Below are 22891 nucleotides of genomic sequence, written 5' to 3'. Positions count from 1 at the left end.
CAAACTCAAAAATTCAAACACAAACCCAACTCCTTCCCCTTCGTAGCCGCACGACAACTACCCGAAACTCATTTCCCCATCTAAATCCCGCTTCATAACCTTCTCTGCAGAGCCCACCGTGTTGGTGGCTGAAAACCTTGGAGAAGTGGGCCTTAAACTCATAAAAGAATTTGCTAAGATGGATTGCTCTAATAATTTCTCGCATGAGGAGCTTTGCACAAAGATCTCGCTTTTTGCAATGCTCTGATTGGTAGGACCGTGATGAAAGTGAAATTGCAAGGTGTTTGAATCTTCTGGCGGGAGATTGAAAGTTTTTAGAAGAGCTGGTGTGGGAATTGACGATGTGCATCTAGTTGTTTGCGATGGAGCATCGCCGCCTGCTTGGTCCAATACAGAAATATAAATAATTAATTAAATATAAAATATATATTTTATAAAATTATTAAAATTTTAAATTATAAATTATTAATAAAAATGTTTTTATGTAAATTTTTAATTAAAATATATAAAATTAAATAAATTTGTGTATTATTTAAATAATAATAATAATAATAATAATAATAAAATTTATAATGAATTCGGTTAATTAAATATAAATTTAAATTAAATTTGAGATTTTCCATTACTATTCATAAAAAAAGACGAGGGCTGTTGATATGTCTAATTTGGTTTTAGATTTTAAGCATTTTTTCTTATTTTTTTAAATAACAGATAATTGTTAATATTTAATGTTATAAAATTAATATTTAATTATTAAAAATAAGAAAAATCATTATTTTTTTTTACTAATTTTGAATTAATTTAAACTTAAATAAAAAATTTATGATTAATTTAGATAAAAGGGTTTAAAATTGCATTATTTGAATTTATTGGATCTTAGAGCAGTTAAGGTTGGCAGGCGCAGGGTTAATTTTTTTGTGGACAGTAAAATGGGACCCAAAAACTAATATGGGCCTCAAAAACCCGACCCAAAGTCCAAACTCCCGTACCTTGCAGTCACTGTGCTCAATCCCGCCAGTCCGAGACATCGTCTTCTAAAACCCTAACAACAGCTTTTGATTTCTGGAGAAACCTCTCTGAAAAAAAGGTGCAATCATGTACGGAGGTGGTGAGTGCAAAATCTTTCGAAGTCTCTCGCAACGATTTTTGAACTGTAATTTTGTTTCCTCGCGTGAGTAATTTGTGTAATCTTCTGTATCAAACGCAGATGAAGTGTCAGCTATAGTGATTGACCTGGGCTCCCACACTTGCAAAGCTGGTTACGCTGGCGAGGATGCACCTAAGGCCGTCTTTCCTTCGGTTAGTCTCTCTTATTTCACCTACATTTAGTTGCATTGTCAATTTCTCCTGCAATATTGTTGTTGCACAGTTGTTCTTTTGATTTTTCTGGGAAAAGGAAGTTAATTGGGTTTTGCTAACTTCAAATTTTGCTTAGTCTCATCTTTTCACTGATAAGAACTGTTAATTTGGCAAAAAGGGTGATTCTTGTTTGCTGAGTTTTACAATTCAAGTATTGTTGTGTAGATGGTCTACCTATGGAAATACAATTGTCTGCTAATATCATAAAAGAAGGATAATTTTTATTGGGTAGAGATATTTATACGGTTTGGTGTTACTGAAATTTGTTGGAGTCCCACATTGGAAAATAACAAGAAATTGAAAGTGAATATACATAGCAAAGGGGAGACAAGCCAAATTGGCTTAAGCCATTTTGGTAGAGGCAACTGGAGCTCAAATAACTAAACCATGCTAACAGTGTTCAGTACTCTCTGGGTCACACAAAATTTCACGAAATCTGGAAGGGTTGACTTTGGTTGGGTTCAAAAAGCCTTTTTCCAGACCAGAGGCACTCTGATGCCCAAGCCAGTGAAATGAGATAGTTAACAACTTCAGTGAATGTGCACATTGGTGTTTTAATGAGATTAGTGAATCTTAACTCTGCTGTTGATCAGTGGCAAAGCTAAGATTTTGAGTTAAAGGTGGGCAAAATAATAAAACTTTTCTATAAATAAAAACAAATGATGTGAATAAGCTTCATATGTAAAATGATTTCTAATAGCCATTTATCGATATTATTTGTAATATATACAAAAAAAAACAATTTTTTTCAATGAGTCTTTTTTATATGTTGATTGAAAATGAGACATGGTAGTTTTATTGTTAATTAAAATTAAATATATGTTTCTCAATACATGTGATAAAGCAATAAAAGTTTTAATTTTAATTCAAATGTTTGAACATTTTTATTATGTTGGAATGTTATAACATTACATAGAAAAAAAAAATAAATTTCACAATATCAGTATTTTTACGAAAAAGATATGACCTATAATAATTTTAAGAACAAAACATAACAAGAATAATCTACCAAATTATAGGAATTCTAAAATCTAAAGATTAGGATACAAATTGTCAATTTTTTGTTTCGTTAGTTTGCAATAAAAGTTATTATAAACCCTCTCAAAGCCCTAGAGGTTATAGGTTTGAGCCACGAAAACAGCCTCTATGCAAAAGTAGGGGGAAGGCTGGTACATCAACCCTTCCTAGAGCCACAAGTGTGGGGGTGCTTCGTGCATTGGGTCACCCTTTTTAGTTTATAATGAAAAAATTTAAATTAGGAGTAGATATTATGAAACAAAATATTGTATTATTCAGAAGATGGCAAAACTAAATTACTTATCTTATTCCTGAGTATCATAATTAAATTTTTTATTTTTTTCCTTGACTCTCTAACCATATTTCACAATTAAATTTGTATTTTGTTCATTTTTATTTGCCTTTCCTCCATTTTTTGTATGCATTTCATATTTTGTGATTCAAAAGGTCGGTATATATATTGTAGAAAGAGATGATTCTTATTGATTACAATTAATCTGTACATGGGTATATATATACAATTGATTCCTATAATTGTGTTCTACTAATTAGGAAGAAATCCTAAATAAGAAATCCTAAATAGGAATACAGAATACAAAATATACAGAAAAATAACATAGTGATTGACTTTCCATAACATAGTGATTGACTTTCCATAACACTCCCCTTCAAGTTGGAGCATAGATGTTAATCATGCCCAACTTGTTACAAATGTAGTCAATCCTAGCTCCATTCAGAGCTTTTGTGAAAATATCTCCTAACTGCTCTCCAGTTTTGATGTGTCCTGTTGAGATGATCTGTCGTTGAATATTTTCACGAATAAAGTGACAATCAATCTCAATATGTTTGGTTCGCTCATGAAACACCGGATTAGAAGCAATATGAAGACCAGCTTGATTATCACACTACAATTTCACAAGCAGGGAGGTCTTAAAACCTGTCTCATCTAGTAATTGAAGTATCCACATTACCTCACATACTGATTGTGCCATGGCTCTGTATTCGGATTCAGCACTAGATCGAGAAACTACACTCTGCTTCTTGCTTCTCCAAGACACCAAATTTCCTCCAATAAAAACGCAATATCCGATGGTTGACCTCCTGTCAACCTTAGATCCAGCCCAGTCGGCATCTGAAAAACATTCAACATTCAAATGCCCATGATTACCATATAGCAAACCTCTTCCTGGAGCGCCCTTCAGATAACACAAGATTTGTTCCAAGGCTTCCCAATGAGCAATAGTTGGGGAAGACATAAACTGACTTACCACACTAACGGCATAAGCAATGTCAGGACGAGTGACTGTAAGGTAGTTCAATTTTCCTACCAATTTCCTGTATCTCTCTGGATCTTCAAACAACTCACTATCCCCTGCTAACAGTTGTAAAGTTGGAGTCATTGGTGCGCTACAAGGCTTAGTACATTGGGAAGCCTTGGAACAAATCTTGTGTTATCTGAAGGGCGCTTCAGGAAGAGGTTTGCTATATGGTAATCTTGGGCATTTGAATGTTGAATGTTTTTCAGATGCCGACTGGGCTGGATCTAAGGTTGACAGGAGGTCAACTACTGGATATTGCGTTTTTATTGGAGGAAGGTTTTAAGAGATGAAATACCTGCAGAGTCACTCCCAGTGATGACAATGTCATCCACATAAACTACCAAGAGAATTATACCAGCCTCAGATTGCCTATAAAATACTGAGTGATCACACTTACTCTTTTGCATACCAAATTCCTGTACTGCTTCACTGAATCTCCCAAACCATGCCCTAGGACTTTGTTTCAAGCCATAAAGAGACTTTCGAAGCCTACAAACTTTACCCAACTCCCCCTGAGCAACAAACCCAGGTTGTTGCTCCATATACACCTCCTCCTGAAGATCACCATGAAGGAAAGCATTCTTGATATCCAATTGATGCAGGGGCCAATCATATGTAGCTGCTAAAGAGATAAACAAGCGAATAGAAGTAAGTTTAGCTACAGGAGAAAAAGTATCAGAGTAATCAACCCCATATGTCTGAGCATATCCTTTTGCTACAAGGCGTGCTTTTAACCTAGCCACAGAACCATCGATTTACCTCATCAGATATACCCATTTACAATCAATAGCTTTCTTACCAAGGGTAAAGGCAATAGTTCCCATGTACCATTAGCATCTAAAGCCTCCATTTCCTCTTTCATAGCATCACACCGGCCAGATGAGACAAAGGCCTCATTAATGTGATTAGGGATAGTAACAGAGTCTAAAGAAGTAACAAAACACCGAGAACAAGAAGACAATTGATTATAAGAAACAAAAGAAGAGATAGGGTAAGTACATGAACGCGTTTACCTTTACGAAGAGCAATGGGTAAGTCTAGATCGAATCATGATCGATGAGGTACAGGATCTCCCAACGAAGTAGCCGGTGGAGGATCCGAGTCGGGAATCTCCAATCTCCGGAATAAACATGAACAACGGGAGGTCGAGTAGGTCTAGAGACGAAGGAACAGTGTGGGAGAGTACTAGACATTGGTTGGACAAGATATATTAAGAGATCATCCTCCTCCCCGACTCTCATACAGATGATGGAGGAAAAAATGGAGTGGACTCAAAAATGTGACATCTGCAGAAACAAGATAACGATTAAGAGTAGGAGAGAAACAACTGCATTCTTTTGGGGTAGGAGTACCCAAGGAAGACACATTTGAGAGATTTTGGATCCAATTTAGTAACCTGTGGACGAACATCACGCACAAAACAGGTATAACAAAAAATACGGGGTTCAATAGGGAACAAAGATTTTGTAGGAAACAAAGTAGTATAAGGAATATCCCCATTAAGGATAGAAGACGGCATACGATTGATAAAAAAATATGCCGTGGAAACTGCATCCGCCCAAAAGTGTTTAGTTACTTTCATCTGAAAAAGAAGAGCACGAGTTACCTCAAGAAGATGACGATTTTTTCTTTCGGCCACGCCATTTTGGGATGGGGTATCCACACAGAAGATCGATGAAGAATGCCATTTTGTGTCATATAAAGGTGAAATTGTCTTTGAAAAGTATTCTTTGGCATTGTCACTTCTTAATATGCGCACAGAAATATTAAATTGAGTTTTGATTTCATTACAAAAGGCACAAAAGATAGAAAACAACTCAGAACGATTTTTCATTAAATATAACCAGGTAACACGAGAGTAATCATCAACAAAAGTAACAAAATAACGAAATCCAGTTTTAGATGTAACAAAACAAGGACCCCAAACATCAGAATGAACTACCTCAAAAGGAGATGAAGCCCGTTTATTGACTCTAGACACAGAAGGCAAACGATGATGTTTTGCAAACTGACACGACTCACATTCTAGTACTGATAAAGACTGAAATTGAGGACACAGCTTCTTCATGGTAGACAAAGAAGGATGACCCAATCTACAATGAGCTTCAAGAGTGTTAAGGTACTGGAGCAAACAAGCGACCGCGGTACATGATTTTCCAGAATGTAGAGACCACCTGTCTCGCGTCCTTTACCAATAATCTGCTTTGTCGTAAGATCCTGAAACAAACACTGGTCAGGAAAAAAGGAAACAGAACAATTTAAGGTACGAGTAAGTTTACTAACAGAAAGTAGATTAAAAGAGAATTTTGGTAGACACAAAACAGAAGACAAAGAAATTGACGAAGTCGGGTTCGCAGCCTGCAACCCATGACACAAGAAGTAGAACCATCACCTAAAGTAATGAGAGGAAGTGAGATTAGACCAAAAGCAGATAGAAGACTAGAATTACCTGTCATGTGATCTGTCGCACCAGAATTAATAACCCATTTGGATGAAGAAGACACAAGGCATGTAGTAGATTTACCTGACTTAGCGATCGCAGTGACAGGGGAACTGGTAGGCTTTAGAGATGCCTGATACTGGGAAAATTGTGCAAAATCCTCTGCAGATACCAAAATAGTTTTCTCAGAGGAAGATATCAGAGAATTCTCACGCCATATTTGCCATCTGTGATCGCCGATTTTTTCTCCGAAGTTGCGGACAATTATATTTTGTATGGCTGTGCTCATGGCAATAATAACAAATGACTCCTCTTGAGTCCCGATTAGAACTAGCCTCTCCATTACTGATTACATTTGCTGTAATTCCTCCTCTACTTCCTCTTCTATTACCCTGTTGTCCATTTGGATTACGGCTAATAAGAGCACTACTGACAGGTTGTGAAGGTTGAGTACTCTCTGTACGAAGGACCCGTGTGAACGTTTCATGCAAAGAGGAAATCTCAAGATCTTGGAGAGAATCGAGATTTAGCGCCTCATACTCAAGGAAGGCCTGCAAGAAAACTCATAATGACGATTGCTCCGTTGGGCTGCTGAACTTTCACATCGTGACTAAAAGGCAACAATACATTAAGTTCCTCATATACCCGCTTAAAATCCATAAAATAAGCCGTGAGAGACTTATCCTCTTTCTCAAAGACGGTAGAATGCCTTACAAACATCATAAATACGGGAGATATTCCCTTTACCAGAATACAGAAAATCTAAGTAATCCATCAATTCCTTAACAAATTCACAGCGATTAATTAAACTAATTACCTCACTATGAATCGAGTTCCGAAGTTGCAAAAACAATCGAGCATCCTCCCTTAGCCAAGTTTGTCGTGTATCATCAGTGGGTGGATTTTTAGTAAGGTGATCATCCTTATCAATGCTACGCAAATAGACCCTAATGATCTTACTCCACCTGTAATTCGAACCATTAAGTTTGTGTTCCGTGATCTTAGTCATCACCGGAATCACATCAGAAATAATATTCTTATTGTCGGCCATTTGTTGAGACAAAGAAAACTAACCGAAACGCTAATCCAAAGTGCTTATAGCAGCAAAATAACCCAAAATCACAAATCAAGCAAATACCGAAATAGGATCTGAGAGCCAAACCTCAGAAGTCCTTTAATGGTTATACTGGATCAGGCAACAGCACACGGTGGTGGAATGAGGGGGTTGAGACGACGCCGGCAATGTTGATCGGGGTTGAAACGGCCGGTCGGCAACCAAGGTCTCTCCTGAGCTGGGTAGTGAGAACAAATAGTCACCCTAGATTGATGACCTGCTCTGATACCATGTAGAAAGAGATGATTCTTATTGATTACAATTAATCTGTACATGGGTATATATATACAATTGATTCCTATAATTGTGTTCTACTAATTAGGAAGAAATCCTAAATAAGAAATCCTAAATAGGAATACAAAATACAAAATATACAGAAAAATAATATAGTGATTGACTTTCCATAACATAGTGATTGACTTTCCATAACATATATATAAGGGAAACATTTGATTTTTGATATAATATTTATTACTAATATTTTTATTTTTAGAAAACAAGGGCATGATTGCCCTTCTTCTCTTTGACATGGCTTTGCCACCATCGTTGATGGGAGTTCCTTTCATGTGGGAGGTTAGTTGCCTGGTTATGTTGAAAAGGATGTATCAGTTAATGAGCTTGAAAAGTTTGGTTTCCAGTCCTGTCTTACAGGGAAACATATTCATGTAGTGCTATTGCATTCACTGCTCATGGTATAACTGTTGGTTACAGATGGGCCAGACTGTTTCTTTTTTGAAGGTTGTGCTTAAGATAGGACTGGATGTGTGGTGCAGAAAGCGGTGATAACTGGGGTCCACTGTGCTGACATAGCATTCCTATATCACTATGCGTGACTTAATAAGGCTGCTGGAATTTTATATTGAGTGCAGATCCTTGGGCCCTTCTGGGACAGTTATAGAAATGATTCTTCAAGTATTGAGAATCTCCATTTTGGTCCTAAGTTGGTTCCCTTTCAGTTCAGTTTTTGGCCCAGCAGATATTTTAGATGTGATACTTTAGTTTTTATTTCAGAGCTTTTCCCTTGTATACTTTCAATTTACTAGTTATTTGCAATTGCGTTGCTATAGTCACAGTGATGTTTTCCTGATTGTCTGTGCACAATAAGAAGTTGCAGTTTTGGACTTATAAATAGAAGAATTATGGTGTGATATGCAATATTCTCTATTCAGTTTTGTGTAACTATAATTTGATTTCCATTGTTATTAATTGATAAATTTAATTGGGATCCCTTTTTTGGCTTTTGCTCTATGACAGAAAGGACAGTGATCAAACTTTTATTTTGATACATGCTTATGACTTCTCAGGTTGTTGGATCAATTGATCAAATGGATATTGATGACACTGCTAATAATGAGAAGAGCTCTTCCGTAGATTCTAAGAACAATATCAAAGATTCTGAAAAAGGCAAGGGCAAACGCAAATTATATGTAGGATCTCAAGCTGTAGGATTTCGTCGGGACTATATGGAGGTCAGTTTTCTAAATACTATGGGGAAGACTGTTCAGGAAATCTGTATACTGTAATATTCAGCATTTTACTTTGTTTTTCTGCTGGTTCACCAGGTTCTGTCACCCATAAAAGATGGAGTTGTTGTTGACTGGGATATTGTGGATAGCATTTGGGACCATGCTTTAAGGTAACAGCTGATTATCAAGATTGTAAATCTTTTTTTTTTTGGGTATCATTTAATAAAAAAATGTTACTATCTTTAGGGAATGTCTATTGGTTGATCCTAAGGAGCATCCAATGCTGCTTGCAGAACCTTCATCCAACGCTCAACAGCAGAGAGAAAGGTGATCTGTCAACATGCTACGTTTGTTAGTGGATGTAATAAATCTTTTTTTGTCAATGGCAATTGCCAGAATTTATATTTTTTGTGATTCATGATGTAACATAGATACTTGAAGGTCCTGAAGGATTGACTTAAAAGGTTGCTTTCTGATGCACTTGCACTACAGCTTATGTTACCTTGTTTTTCATTGGCATATTTTACTATTAGGCAAATAATGAAGTGTATAATATTTTTATTATAGTGGTTTGTTGTTAAGTATTCCTTCTGTGCTGCCACCTAGTCATGAGGGGCTCTTTGTTATCTTGTTTTTAGCCTAGTTGTTATACTTATGCAATATCTCTTTTTCCCCTCTCCTAGTAACTGGAAATTAAATTAAATAATTGAACTTGGATGTTCTTACCATGTGGCAATGACAATTGAAAATGCAATTCAGACTGAAAATATTCCATATGGTGTAGCAACTGTCTGTTTCAGGGGATGTTTTCTATTCATTATTTATTCACTTATTTAAGTTTTGTTCTTTTGTAATTTGGTTCGACATCATTTATTTGCTTAAATAGATCTTATAATTACTTAATTGGCAGAAGTTATGCTGGATAAAAGATAGCTACAAGCAATCCAAAAAATGGCCTTTTTGCTTTAATTGATGAAGAGTGTCTGAATGCATTCTTGAGTTACAGTGCTTTCATCCTATCTACAGGCTATGGCTCGGCATTTTTTTCTTTGCTTAAAAAAGAATAATTTTTAAGGTTTTGACTTCAAATTATTATACTTAAACTAGCTCAATTAAGTCTTTTCTTACATTGATAATAAACTTATATATTAGACCAACATATTTAAAAGAGATTTTTTTTTTTTTTGGGGGGTGGTGGTGGTGGTTTCTGTTGCATCATATGGCTGTAGTACTTGCTGATGATGTTTGACTTGTTACATTTCTGACAGGACAGCGGAGCTTATGTTTGAAAAGTACAATGTTCCAGCATTATTTTTGGCCAAGAATGCTGTATGCCCTTTGACCATCCAGTGCTTATATCTCCAACTTGTTTCACTATCTTTTAAACACAATTGATGAGAATCTTATTTAATTTTTGCTCTTACTCCTCTCCTTAAGATAGCATGGTATTTATTTGTCAAATTGAAGAGTTTCTCAATGTCAGGTTCTCACATCTTTTGCGTCAGGACGTCCAACCTCTCTAGTTGTTGACAGGTACAAATTTAAAATATATTTTTTTTCTTTTTTTGTATTTTCTTGGGCTTAATGTTATTTATGTTAGACATATCAAACCATCTATTCCAATGATGCTATATTGCTCATAATATTGGCTAAAGCTTTGAAGATTGCTTTTGGAGATTGGAACTATTTCGTTTTCAATAAAATGTCTTGTGCCATTGGTTTCACTTAGATCCTATTAGTGTATTAGATACTTTTTGTTAAATGATAAGTAACTTTGATAAATTGGTACTGTTTCTAGTGGTGGAGGATCAACTACAGTTGCTCCTGTGCATGATGGTTATGTTCTTCAAAAGGTATTTCATCTTTTACATTTTAGTGTAATATATGACTTGCCAAATAATTATAATTTGGATAATAGTGGTTAAGTTTAAAATTTTCAACAATAAGTTAAACTCAGTTTTAGACCTTGCCATTTTAACTTGTGTTCTTGATATTTGACTGAGCTGTACTCAACTCAACTCAATTCAACTCAACTAAGCCTTTATCCCAAAAATTTGGGGTCGGCTATATGGATTCGCTTTCTCCACTCTAAACGATTTTGGGTTAAATCCTCAGAAATTTGTAATACTTCTAGGTCATGTTGTACTACTGTCCTCCAAGTCAATTTAGGTCTATCCCTTTTTTCTTTCTATCCTCTAACCTAATGTGCTCTACTTGTCTAACTGAAGCCTCCGTATGTCTACGCTTCACATGACCAAACCACCTTAATCTCCCTTCTTTCAACTTATCCTCAATTGGTACCACTCCTACCTTTTCTCTAATACTCTCATTACGGACTTTATCTAGTCTAGTATGGTCACCCATTCACTTTAACATTCTCATCTCTGCAACTCTTATATTAGACGCATACGACTCCTTCAATGCCCAACACTCACTATCATATAACACAGCCGGTCGTATGGCTGTACGGTAAAATTTTTCCTTTCAACTTATTGGGAATCTTACGATCACATAAAACTCCCGTGGCACATCTTCATTTCAACAATCCGGCTTTAATCCTATGACTAACATCCTCCTCACATCCCCCATCTACTTGAAGGACTGAGCCAAGATATTTAAAGTGATTATTTTGGGACAGTACCACTCCATCCAAACTAACTTCTTCCCTATCACCAGTTTGGCCTTCACTTAACTTGCAATGCATGTATTCTGTCTTCATTCTACTTAACTTAAAGCTCTTTGACTCTAGAGTACTTCTCCAAACCTCTAGCTTTTTATTGACTCATTCTCGCATCTCATCTATCAGAACAATATCATCCGCAAACATCATGCACCAACTATGTAGCACGGAAACAGAAACGGAAACGCGGACACGGGGAAACGCGAAAATGGACACGGGGAAACGGCATTTTAAAAAACATAGGAAACGGAAACGTGGGGGAAACGTGTGAATATAAAAAATATAGGGGTATATTTATAAATAAATAAATAAATATATATATATATCATGAAAGATGTTTAATAATAAATAAAGTTCAAATCAACATTTAAATTCAACTATAAAAATACATATTTAGAAGTTTCATACTTATAAGAAATAAATATTAACTACAACACATTTAAATGTTAAAAAAGAAAAGATAATGAAATTTATAACATTTCCTCAACTTCACTGTCTTTCTCATTCTCCTTCTCCATGCTTGTAGTTGCATTTTCATCAAACAAAACAGACTCTAACTCTGGTTTATCCAATGAGAGGTTGGCAAATTCAAGAACTCCCACATCTTCCATACTCCCAAATTGATCACCACCAACATCCCACAATTTTGTCTTCTCATCATAATATTGGGAGGAGTTTCTCGACAGAAAACGAAGATTATTATGGATAAAAACCAAGTCCTCTGCACGTTTTGGAGTTAATTTATTCCTTCTGCATGAATGAATGAAGGAATAAATACTCCAATTTTTTTCACAACAAGAGGAGGAAGTAGGTTGTCCAAGCACCTTAAAAGCCAACCTTTGAAGTAAAGATGCATTAGAACCAAAACATGCCCACCATTTCCTAGGATCTGTAACATACATACTTCCAATAGAATCAGGATCAGCAAAAGGTCCACTTTTCAAAGAAAAATTTGCAAATTCATCATTTGCTCTAATTCGCTCATCTTCATTAGAAAAAAAATCCTCCTAAAGCATTTAATTCTCTCAGTTGATACTTCTCCATCCATATGAGGAGGCACTCTACCTTCTCCCTCTTGAAGCCATTTTTCACTATAAAATCTTCAAAAATAAGAAAACAAATTCAGAAAATAGTAATAAAAAAAAATTATAACAAGAAGATGAGTATGTAAGTTAGAAATTTACCTTGGATTTAATGAAAGGGCTAAACAATGAAGGGGAGTGTTGCTCTTTGCCCAACGATCAACAAGAATTCGATGAACCACATAATAAAAAGGAGAAAACTCATCTGCTTCCTTTCCTTCATGATCAAAAATAACTTGCTTCACCTTTTCAATCATAGAATACCACAACTCATAAACCAAATGAAGGCACGGTTTGTCTGTGTCACAAACTCTGATCATGTCATAAATGGGCCCAGTAAAAGCAATGATGTAATCAACCTTTTCCCACCAATTCTCATCTACCACTTTATCACGAACAAATCTAGCTTTGCCTTGGTCATCTTCTCGGTATTGTGCCCATTGATCACTCATAACCATTGCTTCTAAAGCACGCCTAATAAGTTTAAATCTTTTAAGTATCATGACAATAGAAGCAAAACTAGTGTCAGCAACTGAAAGCAATTTCAAAGGGCTAAACCGATTATAAATTGCAAGCCTCATGGAATGATTTATTATAAAATTCTTGATTTGCAAAGCATCCCCATGGATTCAGTGATCCAGTGACACACATCATAAGTTTCTTGATTAGTTTCCAAATTTTTTGCTGCACATATATTCTTCAAAGCAAGATTAAGAGTGTGCACAACACAAGGAGTCCAATAAATATGTGGAAACATTCCCTCAATGATTTCTCCAGCACCTTTATAATTTGAAGCATTATCAGTAATGACTTGTACCACTTTTTGATGACCCACCTCATCAATTACTTCTTTTAGCAAATTAGCAATAAATTGCTTATCTTTCACTTCACCAGAACAATCTACAGATTTGATAAACATGGGGCCAGACTCAGAAACAACCATAAAATTAATCAAAGGCCTCCTCTGGGGATCACTCCATCCATCACTCACAATACTAACACCCTTTTCTAACCAAGTGCTTTTAATTGGTTCAAGCAACCTCTCTACATTTGTTTTTTCTTGCTGAAGTAATGTGGTTCTCAATTTGTTATAACCAGGCGGCACATAACCACCCAAAACATGATTAGCAGCAAAAGAATAAGAACTCACATAATAAGGATTTCTAGCAAAATTAAAAGGTAGACCCCCCACTGTAGAACATTCTAGCAATCTCTGCATCTAATTGAGCTCTAGTTTGCAAGTCAAAAGCTCTACCAAGAGGAGAATCATTAACTCTTCTTTTCTTCAAAGCTGCTGAAATACTTGGTTTAGTTATATTCAATGAAGGAACATAAGTTATATTAATAGGCAAATAAACTCGCCTAGATTGTGAATTGGTAATTTTGTTTGTTGCCTCATCCTCCTGTTTTCTCATTTCAGAAATACTATCATTTATCACTTTTTTACACACACCAATCCCTTTTCCAGTGATTTTCAATAAATGAGCCCTCACTCTAGTATAAGTCCCTTGCTTTTTTTGTCCACAAAAATTGCATATCCATTTACAATTACCCTCTCCTTCTCCAGTTTTCTCTAGTTTAGTTACATATCTCCACAGAGGATTAAATTCTTCCTCCCTAGTTTTTGAAGAAGTGGCACTAGTGCTATTTGCTTGGGTAGAATTTGAGTTTGAAGAATCCATTCAAATATTGTCCTATCAAAATGACAAAAAGAAAATGCAATTTTATACAATTTACAAATTATTTAAACAAATTATATACTAAGGATTAAAGCACAATGTAAATTATATATTAAATGATTAAAGAATTAAATAATAGAATTGAATAAATTGACTATATTATGAAAAATTTTAATATATAATATAACGATACATGAAAATAAATTATATTAAACACATTATATATAAACTATTACAAAAATATAAAATATATTAATATAAAATACAAATTTTGAATGTTGGAATTTGTTTTATTTATCATTAATTAGAATTTAAACTTGAAATTTTATAATTTTAAAAATAACTTTAAAAATATATTTACATTAGTCCTTAATTTTCTTCAAAATGTTGATTGTAAAAATATGGTAAATTTTGAAAATTTTTAGTGAATTTGGGAAAATTTTTTTTATCTTTTTTTTTAAAAAAAATATATTTATGATAACTCCTCAAATTTAGTTTGAGAAAAATCTAATTATGGAATATACATTTAGAGAAAAAAAATTGATATTAAATATGATAAATTTATGATTAATTAATGGAATAAAATTGTAATTAATTAATAAAAATTACTTGATAAAATTATTTTACAAAAAAATTAGAAAAAGAAAATAATAAATTAATAATAAAGAAAATAATAAATTAAATAATAATAAATTAATAAAACCACCCCAATATAAACCTAGTTACCATCATTCACAATCGGGAAGGAAAAAAAAAGGGAAACGCCACTTACCTTTCGACGAAGGGAGAATTGGCTACTGCTGCTGCTTCTTCTTCTTCTTCTTCTTCTTCTTTTTCTTCTGTTGATAAAAGAGAAAAGAGTTAATATGGCAGATTAGAGAGAAAAGAAGAAAAAGGTGGTGTTGCGATTCTTACCCGCGTTGCGAACTGGACGGTGGACGCTGCCGACTGCCGTTGAAGCCTTGAAGGTACTCCTTTTTCTTTTTCTTCTTCTCCTTTTCTGTTGGTGAATGTTGTGAACTGTGAAGTAATCGATTTTAATCTACCCATTTTTTTTTTTTTTTAATTTTCTTTAAAGAAACGCGTTTTCGATTTTCAATATTTTCGGAAACGGCCCGGAAACGTTTCCCAGCCATGTCAGTTCGTTTCCTCGTCAGAAACGTTTCCGACACTGGGAAACGTGACTCCGTGCCGTTTCCGTGCTTCATAGTGCACCAATGAATACTCTCTTGTATATGTTTCGTCAATTCATCTAAAACTAATGTAAAAAGGTAAGGGCTTATAGCTGATCCGTGGTGTAATCCAATTGAGATCGGAAAATCTCGTGTCTCCTCCTACTGTGCGCACAATAGTAGTTGCTCTTTCATACATATCTTTTAACACTTGTATGTACTTAATAGATACATTCTTTTGTTCTAACACACTCTATAGGACATCTCTTGGAACACTATCATAAGCCTTCTCCAAATCAATAAAAACCATATGTAGATCTTTCTTCACATCTCTATATTTCTCCATCAAGCTTCTAATGAGAAAGATCGCTTTCATAGTTGAACGACCGGGCATGAAGCCAAATTGATTGAGAGAGATAGAAGTATCACGACGTAGTCGATGCTCCACAATTCTCTCCCACAACTTCATATTATGGCTCATGAGTTTAATTCCCCTATAGTTCGAGCAACTTTGTATGTCTCCCTTATTTTTAAAAATAGTACTAAAATACTCCTCCTCCATTCATCAGACATTTTCTTTGAGTTTAGAATCTTATTAAATAATTTAGTTAACCATGCCACTCCCATATCTTCCAAACACTTCCACACTTCAATTGGTATTCCATCGGGTCCACAGGCTTTACCCACTTTCATTCTCTTAAGTGCTTTCTTTACTTCTAAAGATCTAATTCTTCTAGTATAATTCACATTCTTTTCTATCGTTCTATAGTCTATATTCACGCTATTATCATTTTGACTATTATTAAAGAGATCATTAAAATAATTTCTTCATTTTTATTTAATATCCTTATCTTTCACCAACACTTTTCTTTCTTTATCCTTAATGCACCTAACTTGATTGAGATCTTGACATTTCCTTTCTCTCCTCCTTGCTAATCTATAAATATCTTTCTCTCATTCTTTAGATTCAAGTTTCTCATATAACTTTTCAAAGGCCTGTGCTCTTGCTTGACTAACTGCCTTTTTTGCCTCTTTCTTTGCTATCTTGTATTGTTCATATGCTTCATTATTATTTGACTGAGCTGTACTATAAGAAAAATATGTAACTCAACATTATGCTCTAGTTGACTTGAGATTGTTGGGTAGTTCCATTGAAAATTATCAAATTTGGTGGATTTTGATATCAATTTTCATTCTTTCCCTTTGAAAGTCAGCTGAAGATTCGCAAACCATTTTAATATCTATGTACAAGCATGTGTGCATGCTTGTTTTTGTATCAAAGTGATCTCCTTTGGTTATCTTGTGCCTTATGTTGTGCCCCTTCTGTTAGTGAACCAATGATTTGTGAAGTATCTTGAAATCTGCGTGTATGTGAAGGTATGCTTTGGCTATCTTGTGCTTTTATTATTGTTTCAGATGATTGCAGGTCTTTTCTCTATATCCTATGAACAATTATGAATCTAACCTGGCTGCAACATATGCAAGCATGAATTGTCCTAAACATGCATAGAGATAATGCTACTGATGTATTTTGTTGAATTTGTGTTGTGGTTGCTAAGCAGTAAAAAACGATGAAGTATTTTGTTGAACTTTTTACATCTGCTTCAACCTTGTTTTCCTCATTCTCTTCCCATGAACAACTTATGAGCACTTTTTCTTTGTCATGTCACCATGCTTTGGGAACAGGCTGTGAGCCTGTGAGAGACATTATTTGTGAGTTGTGACCGCAATGATGTTAATTTCATTTTTAGACTAGCAAATTACCTCGAATTCACAAATTTGCAAGACTCTCAACTAAAATTATACAAAACTAATGTTCACAATGAATTTAGACAATCTATATTCAAAGTAAGACTTGTTATTAGTAAAGCACTATCAAGTGATATCACATGCCTTCCATAAATAGAACTATCTATTCTCACAAGACTACATATAAAAGTTAATGAATACAATTGTAATATTGTCCTAGAGTGATGATTGTTGAGCTACTTTTATAGTAAATCCAAATAAAAATTAAAAAAAAAAACCTACTAAAGAAATGAAGCAGATTAGGGGGTGAATATGGTGGTGATTTTCAAAGGGGTATTATATAATGGCCTTCATTAACTGAAACAAAATCTATGGCTCTTTTTATTTTCTTATTTTTTTTACAACACACTTCCTTTCCTAATTAGTTGGAACTTATCTCCTATCGTACTTTCTTCTTCCTTTATTAATTATCAAGATTTTCTCATGACAATAAAAATCTGGTTAAGTTTGTGTTTTTTTAATGTTGGGAAAGGTTGAATACAAATTTATCATCTTGTGACAGACTGATGAACTTTTCCCCTTGTGATAATAGGCAGTGGTTTCTTCTCCTGTAGGAGGAGAGTTTCTTACTGATTGCTTGATGAAAAGCTTAAAGAGCAAAGGTATCACAGTAAGTGACTGCATCTTTGAATTTTACTTTGAAAGGCAAGTTAATTTAGTAAGACTCTGCAATTAATCTTTATTCTATCTCTTTAATATAAATATGTATCTTTTTTGGCTTTGCAGATAAAACCCAGGCACTCCTTTAAGAGAAAGGAAATCAGGCCAGGCGAGTTTCAGGTGCTTTAAAGTGCTACTGATAGTTATTTTGGGTACTGCAATTTTGTAATAATAAAGTGAGTTTAAGAATTGCTGGAAAAGGCAGATGCTGTGGGCTGTTATGGGATGTGAATAGTGAAAAGAACAGTAGCAGCCTAACAGGGGCTGTTAGTGAAGTTTTGAGTGTTATTCTTGAGTATTGATTTATAAACCAAGTCAAAGTTCTGCAACTTGCACAATTTGGAAGTTTTAAGAACCTTTGAAACAAAAACACATTAAACTTGCATGTGCTACGAATGATCAATTTCTTTGTAAATGTATTTACTACTGTTTTTACTTTTTACAATCTGGATGTTATACTGCTAGAAAATTCCACATCGTTCCTCTTGATAATGGTTGTTGCCCCTTTTAACTAAGGGCATGAAATCATGAAATTGACTCATACTGCTAAAACTCTAATACAATACAGCTTTTTAAGTTCCTAGAATTTGATTGGGACTGAGAGTTGCATCTTCTCTCATCCTTGCCACTGTGTTGTAAATGAGCAATGTTAACATATAAGATGAATTAACTAACTCTATGCTGAAAATATTAGTTTGTCCCTTGTTTTCTATGTGGAAAAAATATCAATTTTTTTCATTTCTTCATTGTGTTGTGTATTCTGACCTAAGTTTCACTGAGGTGCATTAAGTTGTCAACAAAATTATGTTATTATTTTTGGTATTTGCTTTTGACAGTGTGTCTGGCATTTTTTTGAACCTCACAGATTGTGGATCTTGATATTCCAAATACAAGTGAAAGCTACAGACTTTACTCTCAGGTCTATGATTGATCCCTGATTTTTGTCCTTGTGTATATGGCATCTTTTGTCATATATACTAAACTTTTCTTTGGAAACAGAGGGTCATTGCAAGTGATATCAAGGACTGTGTGTGTCGAGCCCCGGACACAACTTATGATGGTCTGTGTTCTTTTCATATTTCTATTTTCCACTACTTGTTTGCTGGTGGGTTTTGTTCATTGAGATTACTTGACTTATTCAAAATACCTTGCCTTCAAGTTATGTATTTATCATGTTAAGGTGGCAATGTGTCATGTCGCGTCTAAACAGGTCGTGTCTTGTTTTGACATGACACGATTATACTCAATTTGAAATGACACGATTATTAATCATCTCATAAACTTTCAACCCGAATGCAACCTAGTTACTACACAATTCTCACGACACAACCCATGTAATCCGTTTAATAAATAGGTCTGCTAATAGGTTATACGACATGACCTGTGTAACCTGTTTAATGACCCATGTGATTTGTTTACTTAAAAAAAATTTAAAGGTTGCAAAGGAGGAAACTCAAACCTGAGTCTATCTAATGCTCAAATAATTGGTTACCAACTGCCCTATATATATATATATATATAGAGTAAATTATTATATACTCAACTCAACTCAACTAAGCCTTTATCCAAAAAATTTGGGGTCGGCTGTATGGATTCGCTTTCTCCACTCTAAACGATTTTGGGTTAAATCCTCAGAAATGTGTAATGCTTCTAGGTCATGTTGTACTACTCTCCTTCAAGTCAATTTAGGTTTAAGAGTAAATTATTATATAAATTAAATAAAATTATATTAAACTAAATGAATAATTATTGATATTAATAATTTATTTTATTAGTGTATTCATAGAAACTATTTTTTAATCAATACTAAATTTTCATTAAACTTGTTCCTTCAAATTTATTCCTAAAGATAAATATTTTTTTTTCAAATATTAACATCATTCAAAAGAAATCTAGAATCACTTTGTAGTTTTATTTTCTTAATCTCATATAATTTAATCATATATAATTTGAGTAGTTAAAATGAAATCGACGATAATGTTTCAATCAAATGTTTCAATCAAATTTGTGTGTGTGTGAAGTAACATAATTGTTTTTTTTTAATGATAATTATGATATTGATGAAAAACTCATATTTTCTTTTATTGTCAAGTGTGCTATAAAAATAAAATGAAAGTAAAAATTGTAGGATAATAAGAGTAAAATTGTATTTTTAATCATAAACAAAACGGGTTGTAATAGGTTTAAATGGCTCAAAATAAAACAGGTTAATTTGTTAACCTGGTTAAATGAACGGGTTATTACTTGTTTTATTGGATTAAACGAGTCAACCCATTTAAATCCTTTTCGCATGCATAAATGGATTGACTTATTGATGACCCGAACCTGTTTATGCTAAATGCAAACCCAAAAATTGCCAGCTTTAATGTTAGTCTTTGTGTATCTTCTTTGGTTTATGTGGACATAATTTGCAGTACTCTCTATCTCTCTCTCTTTTTCTCTCGCACATGCGCACATGGGTTTGTGTTTGTGAATTTGCCAACATATGTTGTTGTAGAAGTTCAACTAATATATTGAAGGCTTGTTGTAGTCCTGGTCGATATTTGTTTTCACAGTTCTTTTGGTTTTTCATTTTTCCCTAGAGTAATCTTGTCAGAAGATATCCAGACTTAGGTTTGATGCTCTGATGCTTCAAATCAGTGGCATAATCTATGAAAAGTTGGAAACTTTTGGAGCTTGACCGCAGATTCCTTATTTATACTTGAGTTTGAGTGACATTGTGCTGTTGATTATCTCCATCGTTCAGTGGTTGATGGGGTGGTGACCCAGAATCAAGCAAAGCTGATGGAACTTTGGACATTGAGACCTGCACCAAATGTCCTATGACAGCTTATGCTTGCATCATCTGGTTGGCATGTGTTGAGATTTGTGTTCTTGTTTGAAAACATGTGGCATTTTCATGATCTTCAAATCCATGACCTCTTCTGCTGTGATGAATAATTCTGTTTTGTGGTTATATTGGTTGCATTATTGTTAGTAGTACATGTAAAGTTTTATGGGATTTTCCTCTCTTTGAAACTTACAAGTTCATTCAACATATGGAGACTTCAATTATGCTAACCTTGCTCTCTCTCTCCTCCCCACCTTTTTAACCATATAAATGCAGAAAGTGCATACTCAAATATTCCAATGACTCCGTATGAGCTCCCTGATGGCCAGTAAGTCTCTTGCAATATTTTATCTCTCAGCATGAATACTGGCTGAGTAGCTTTTGTTTTGCATTTCTATAATGCTTATTACTAGTTATTTTATCTGATTGGATTTTCGAATGCAAAATAGGACAATTGAAATAGGAGCTGATAGATTCAAGATTCCAGATGTTCTATTCAATCCGTCCTTGGCTCAGGTGTGTGGCACATGAACATTTAAGATGCCATTCTTTCATTTTCTGTCCATTCCAACTTTTTTGGCACTTTCACATGTACCTTTTTATGGGACTATCCATTATTCTATTCACATTTGTTAGAGAAATATGTAGATCCTTTTAATTTCCATAAATATACTATTTATTCATTTATCTACACAGACTACACTGATTGAGAGAAATTATCTAGAATTCACTAGAATATATATTGAAAGTAGACAAACATTTTCTGAAAATTCCAAAAACACAAATTGTACATAACACATAGGGTGAAAATGGCACATTTATCTTATTCTTATAATTCTCTTTTGGCACTGGTATCATCTGTTTTTTCTTATCTAATGCGAAGTGTTATGGCTCAGATGTATTTACTTGTTCATTAACATAAGAGCTAAATGGGTTCCTTTTCTATCCTACTTGTTATTGACGAAGGATCTTAATTTTCCTTTCCCCATTTCTCATTTGGTTTATTTTTTACTTGTAATTATTCAATTGTACTTTTGTGAATATCTTTAGGACCTAGTACATTTGTTGTTTATTTTTATTATCGAATTGGAGGTATTTCAGCCTCTGACAAGTTTTGAATCTTTTGCTCGTGAATTTTATGTAATTAATAAAAACCTTTGATTGCTTTTAGTTATTAAAAATTGTTGTTCCCTGTTCTTTCAACTTTATTTTTATTAGATGTTGTCACGTACAGTAGAAGGAAGCATAAGAATAAGTGAATTGATTAATTAGTTGTGATGGTAGTTGAAGTTGTTGTAGCTTTTTGTTAGAGGTTGTTGGAGAAATTGTAGCAAGTGGTTAGGCAATTGTTTTTGGAGGGAAAGTGGCAATAAATAGGGCTATGAGATATTGTAAAGATTCATTCTGATTCTCAATGAAATATTATCTTCTTCCTTACAATTCTCGACACTGTCTCTCTCTCTTTTTCTTCTAATTTTCTGTTCTCTTAATTTCAACTCTGAAATAACTGTTGTTAGGGTTTCTACCTTACATTTGGTGTCAGAGCTTGAAAACTGGGTGGGTTTCATCTGCAATTTGGTTCTTTGGAGTTGTAAACCATGACTAAATAAGCAGTGGTGGGTCAAGATGCTGTTAAGATGGCACAAATGGAAGAAAGGTTGGATATGTTCCAAGGGGAATCTCGGGAAACCAGGAAGGAAATGGAAATTCTGAAGCATGACTTCAAGAAGTTATAAGAGGGAATCAAGAAAGATGCTGCCAGGAATAAAATTGCAATTGAGACTGCTGTGGAAAGATTGGAAACCCTAATGTTAGGGTTTTTTGGGGAAAAAGGGAAAGAAATCATCAACTCTGATGAAAGGAATTCTAATGGAGTGACAAGTAAGAATTCTTTAACAGCTCCAAAGGAAATTCTAAATCTTCAGTCTAGAGATCAAGGTAGTTCTAATTTTGTTATGGAATCAGTGGGGTCAGAAAAGATTTTGCCTAAGATTGAATGAGTAACTTTTGATGGGAGTGAGCCAAAGGCTTGGGTTAGGAAGTGTTTCAAGTACTTTGAAGTTTTTGGGGTTCCTAAAGATAAGATGGTGGGAATAGCAAGCTTGTATATTGTAGGAAGAGCTGACTCTTGATTTCAAAGCTGGAATAAGTCTAAAATTAGTGGATCTTGGGAAGAATTTGAGATAGCAATATGTAATAGATTTGGAGAACAAGGTTTTGAGGATGTAGTTGAGGAGTTTATGAGATTAAGGCAAGAGGGTAGT

General features: G+C 34.3%; 1 protein-coding gene across 1 annotated transcript in view; it reads left to right on the top strand.

The window, feature by feature from the left end:
• Positions 1-948: 948 nt before the first annotated feature.
• Positions 949-22891, top strand: part of LOC110652659 (actin-related protein 4) — a 30239-nt gene continuing 8296 nt past the window's right edge. Inside the window, exons 1-14 of the mRNA XM_058136710.1 lie at positions 949-1108; positions 1208-1299; positions 8554-8718; positions 8812-8885; positions 8962-9042; positions 9984-10044; positions 10199-10248; positions 10514-10568; positions 17670-17747; positions 17864-17917; positions 18663-18716; positions 18797-18857; positions 20904-20955; positions 21077-21143. Coding sequence (XP_057992693.1) covers positions 1096-1108; positions 1208-1299; positions 8554-8718; positions 8812-8885; positions 8962-9042; positions 9984-10044; positions 10199-10248; positions 10514-10568; positions 17670-17747; positions 17864-17917; positions 18663-18716; positions 18797-18857; positions 20904-20955; positions 21077-21143 — 957 coding nt within the window. The 5' untranslated portion in view covers positions 949-1095. The remainder of the gene's footprint in view (positions 1109-1207; positions 1300-8553; positions 8719-8811; positions 8886-8961; positions 9043-9983; positions 10045-10198; positions 10249-10513; positions 10569-17669; positions 17748-17863; positions 17918-18662; positions 18717-18796; positions 18858-20903; positions 20956-21076; positions 21144-22891) is intronic.

This window comes from Hevea brasiliensis, chromosome 2 (genome assembly GCF_030052815.1).
Source record: "Hevea brasiliensis isolate MT/VB/25A 57/8 chromosome 2, ASM3005281v1, whole genome shotgun sequence".
Lineage (NCBI taxonomy): Eukaryota > Viridiplantae > Streptophyta > Magnoliopsida > Malpighiales > Euphorbiaceae > Hevea > Hevea brasiliensis.
Note: the sequence above shows the minus strand (reverse complement) of the source record. Positions and strands in the feature narration are given on the sequence as shown.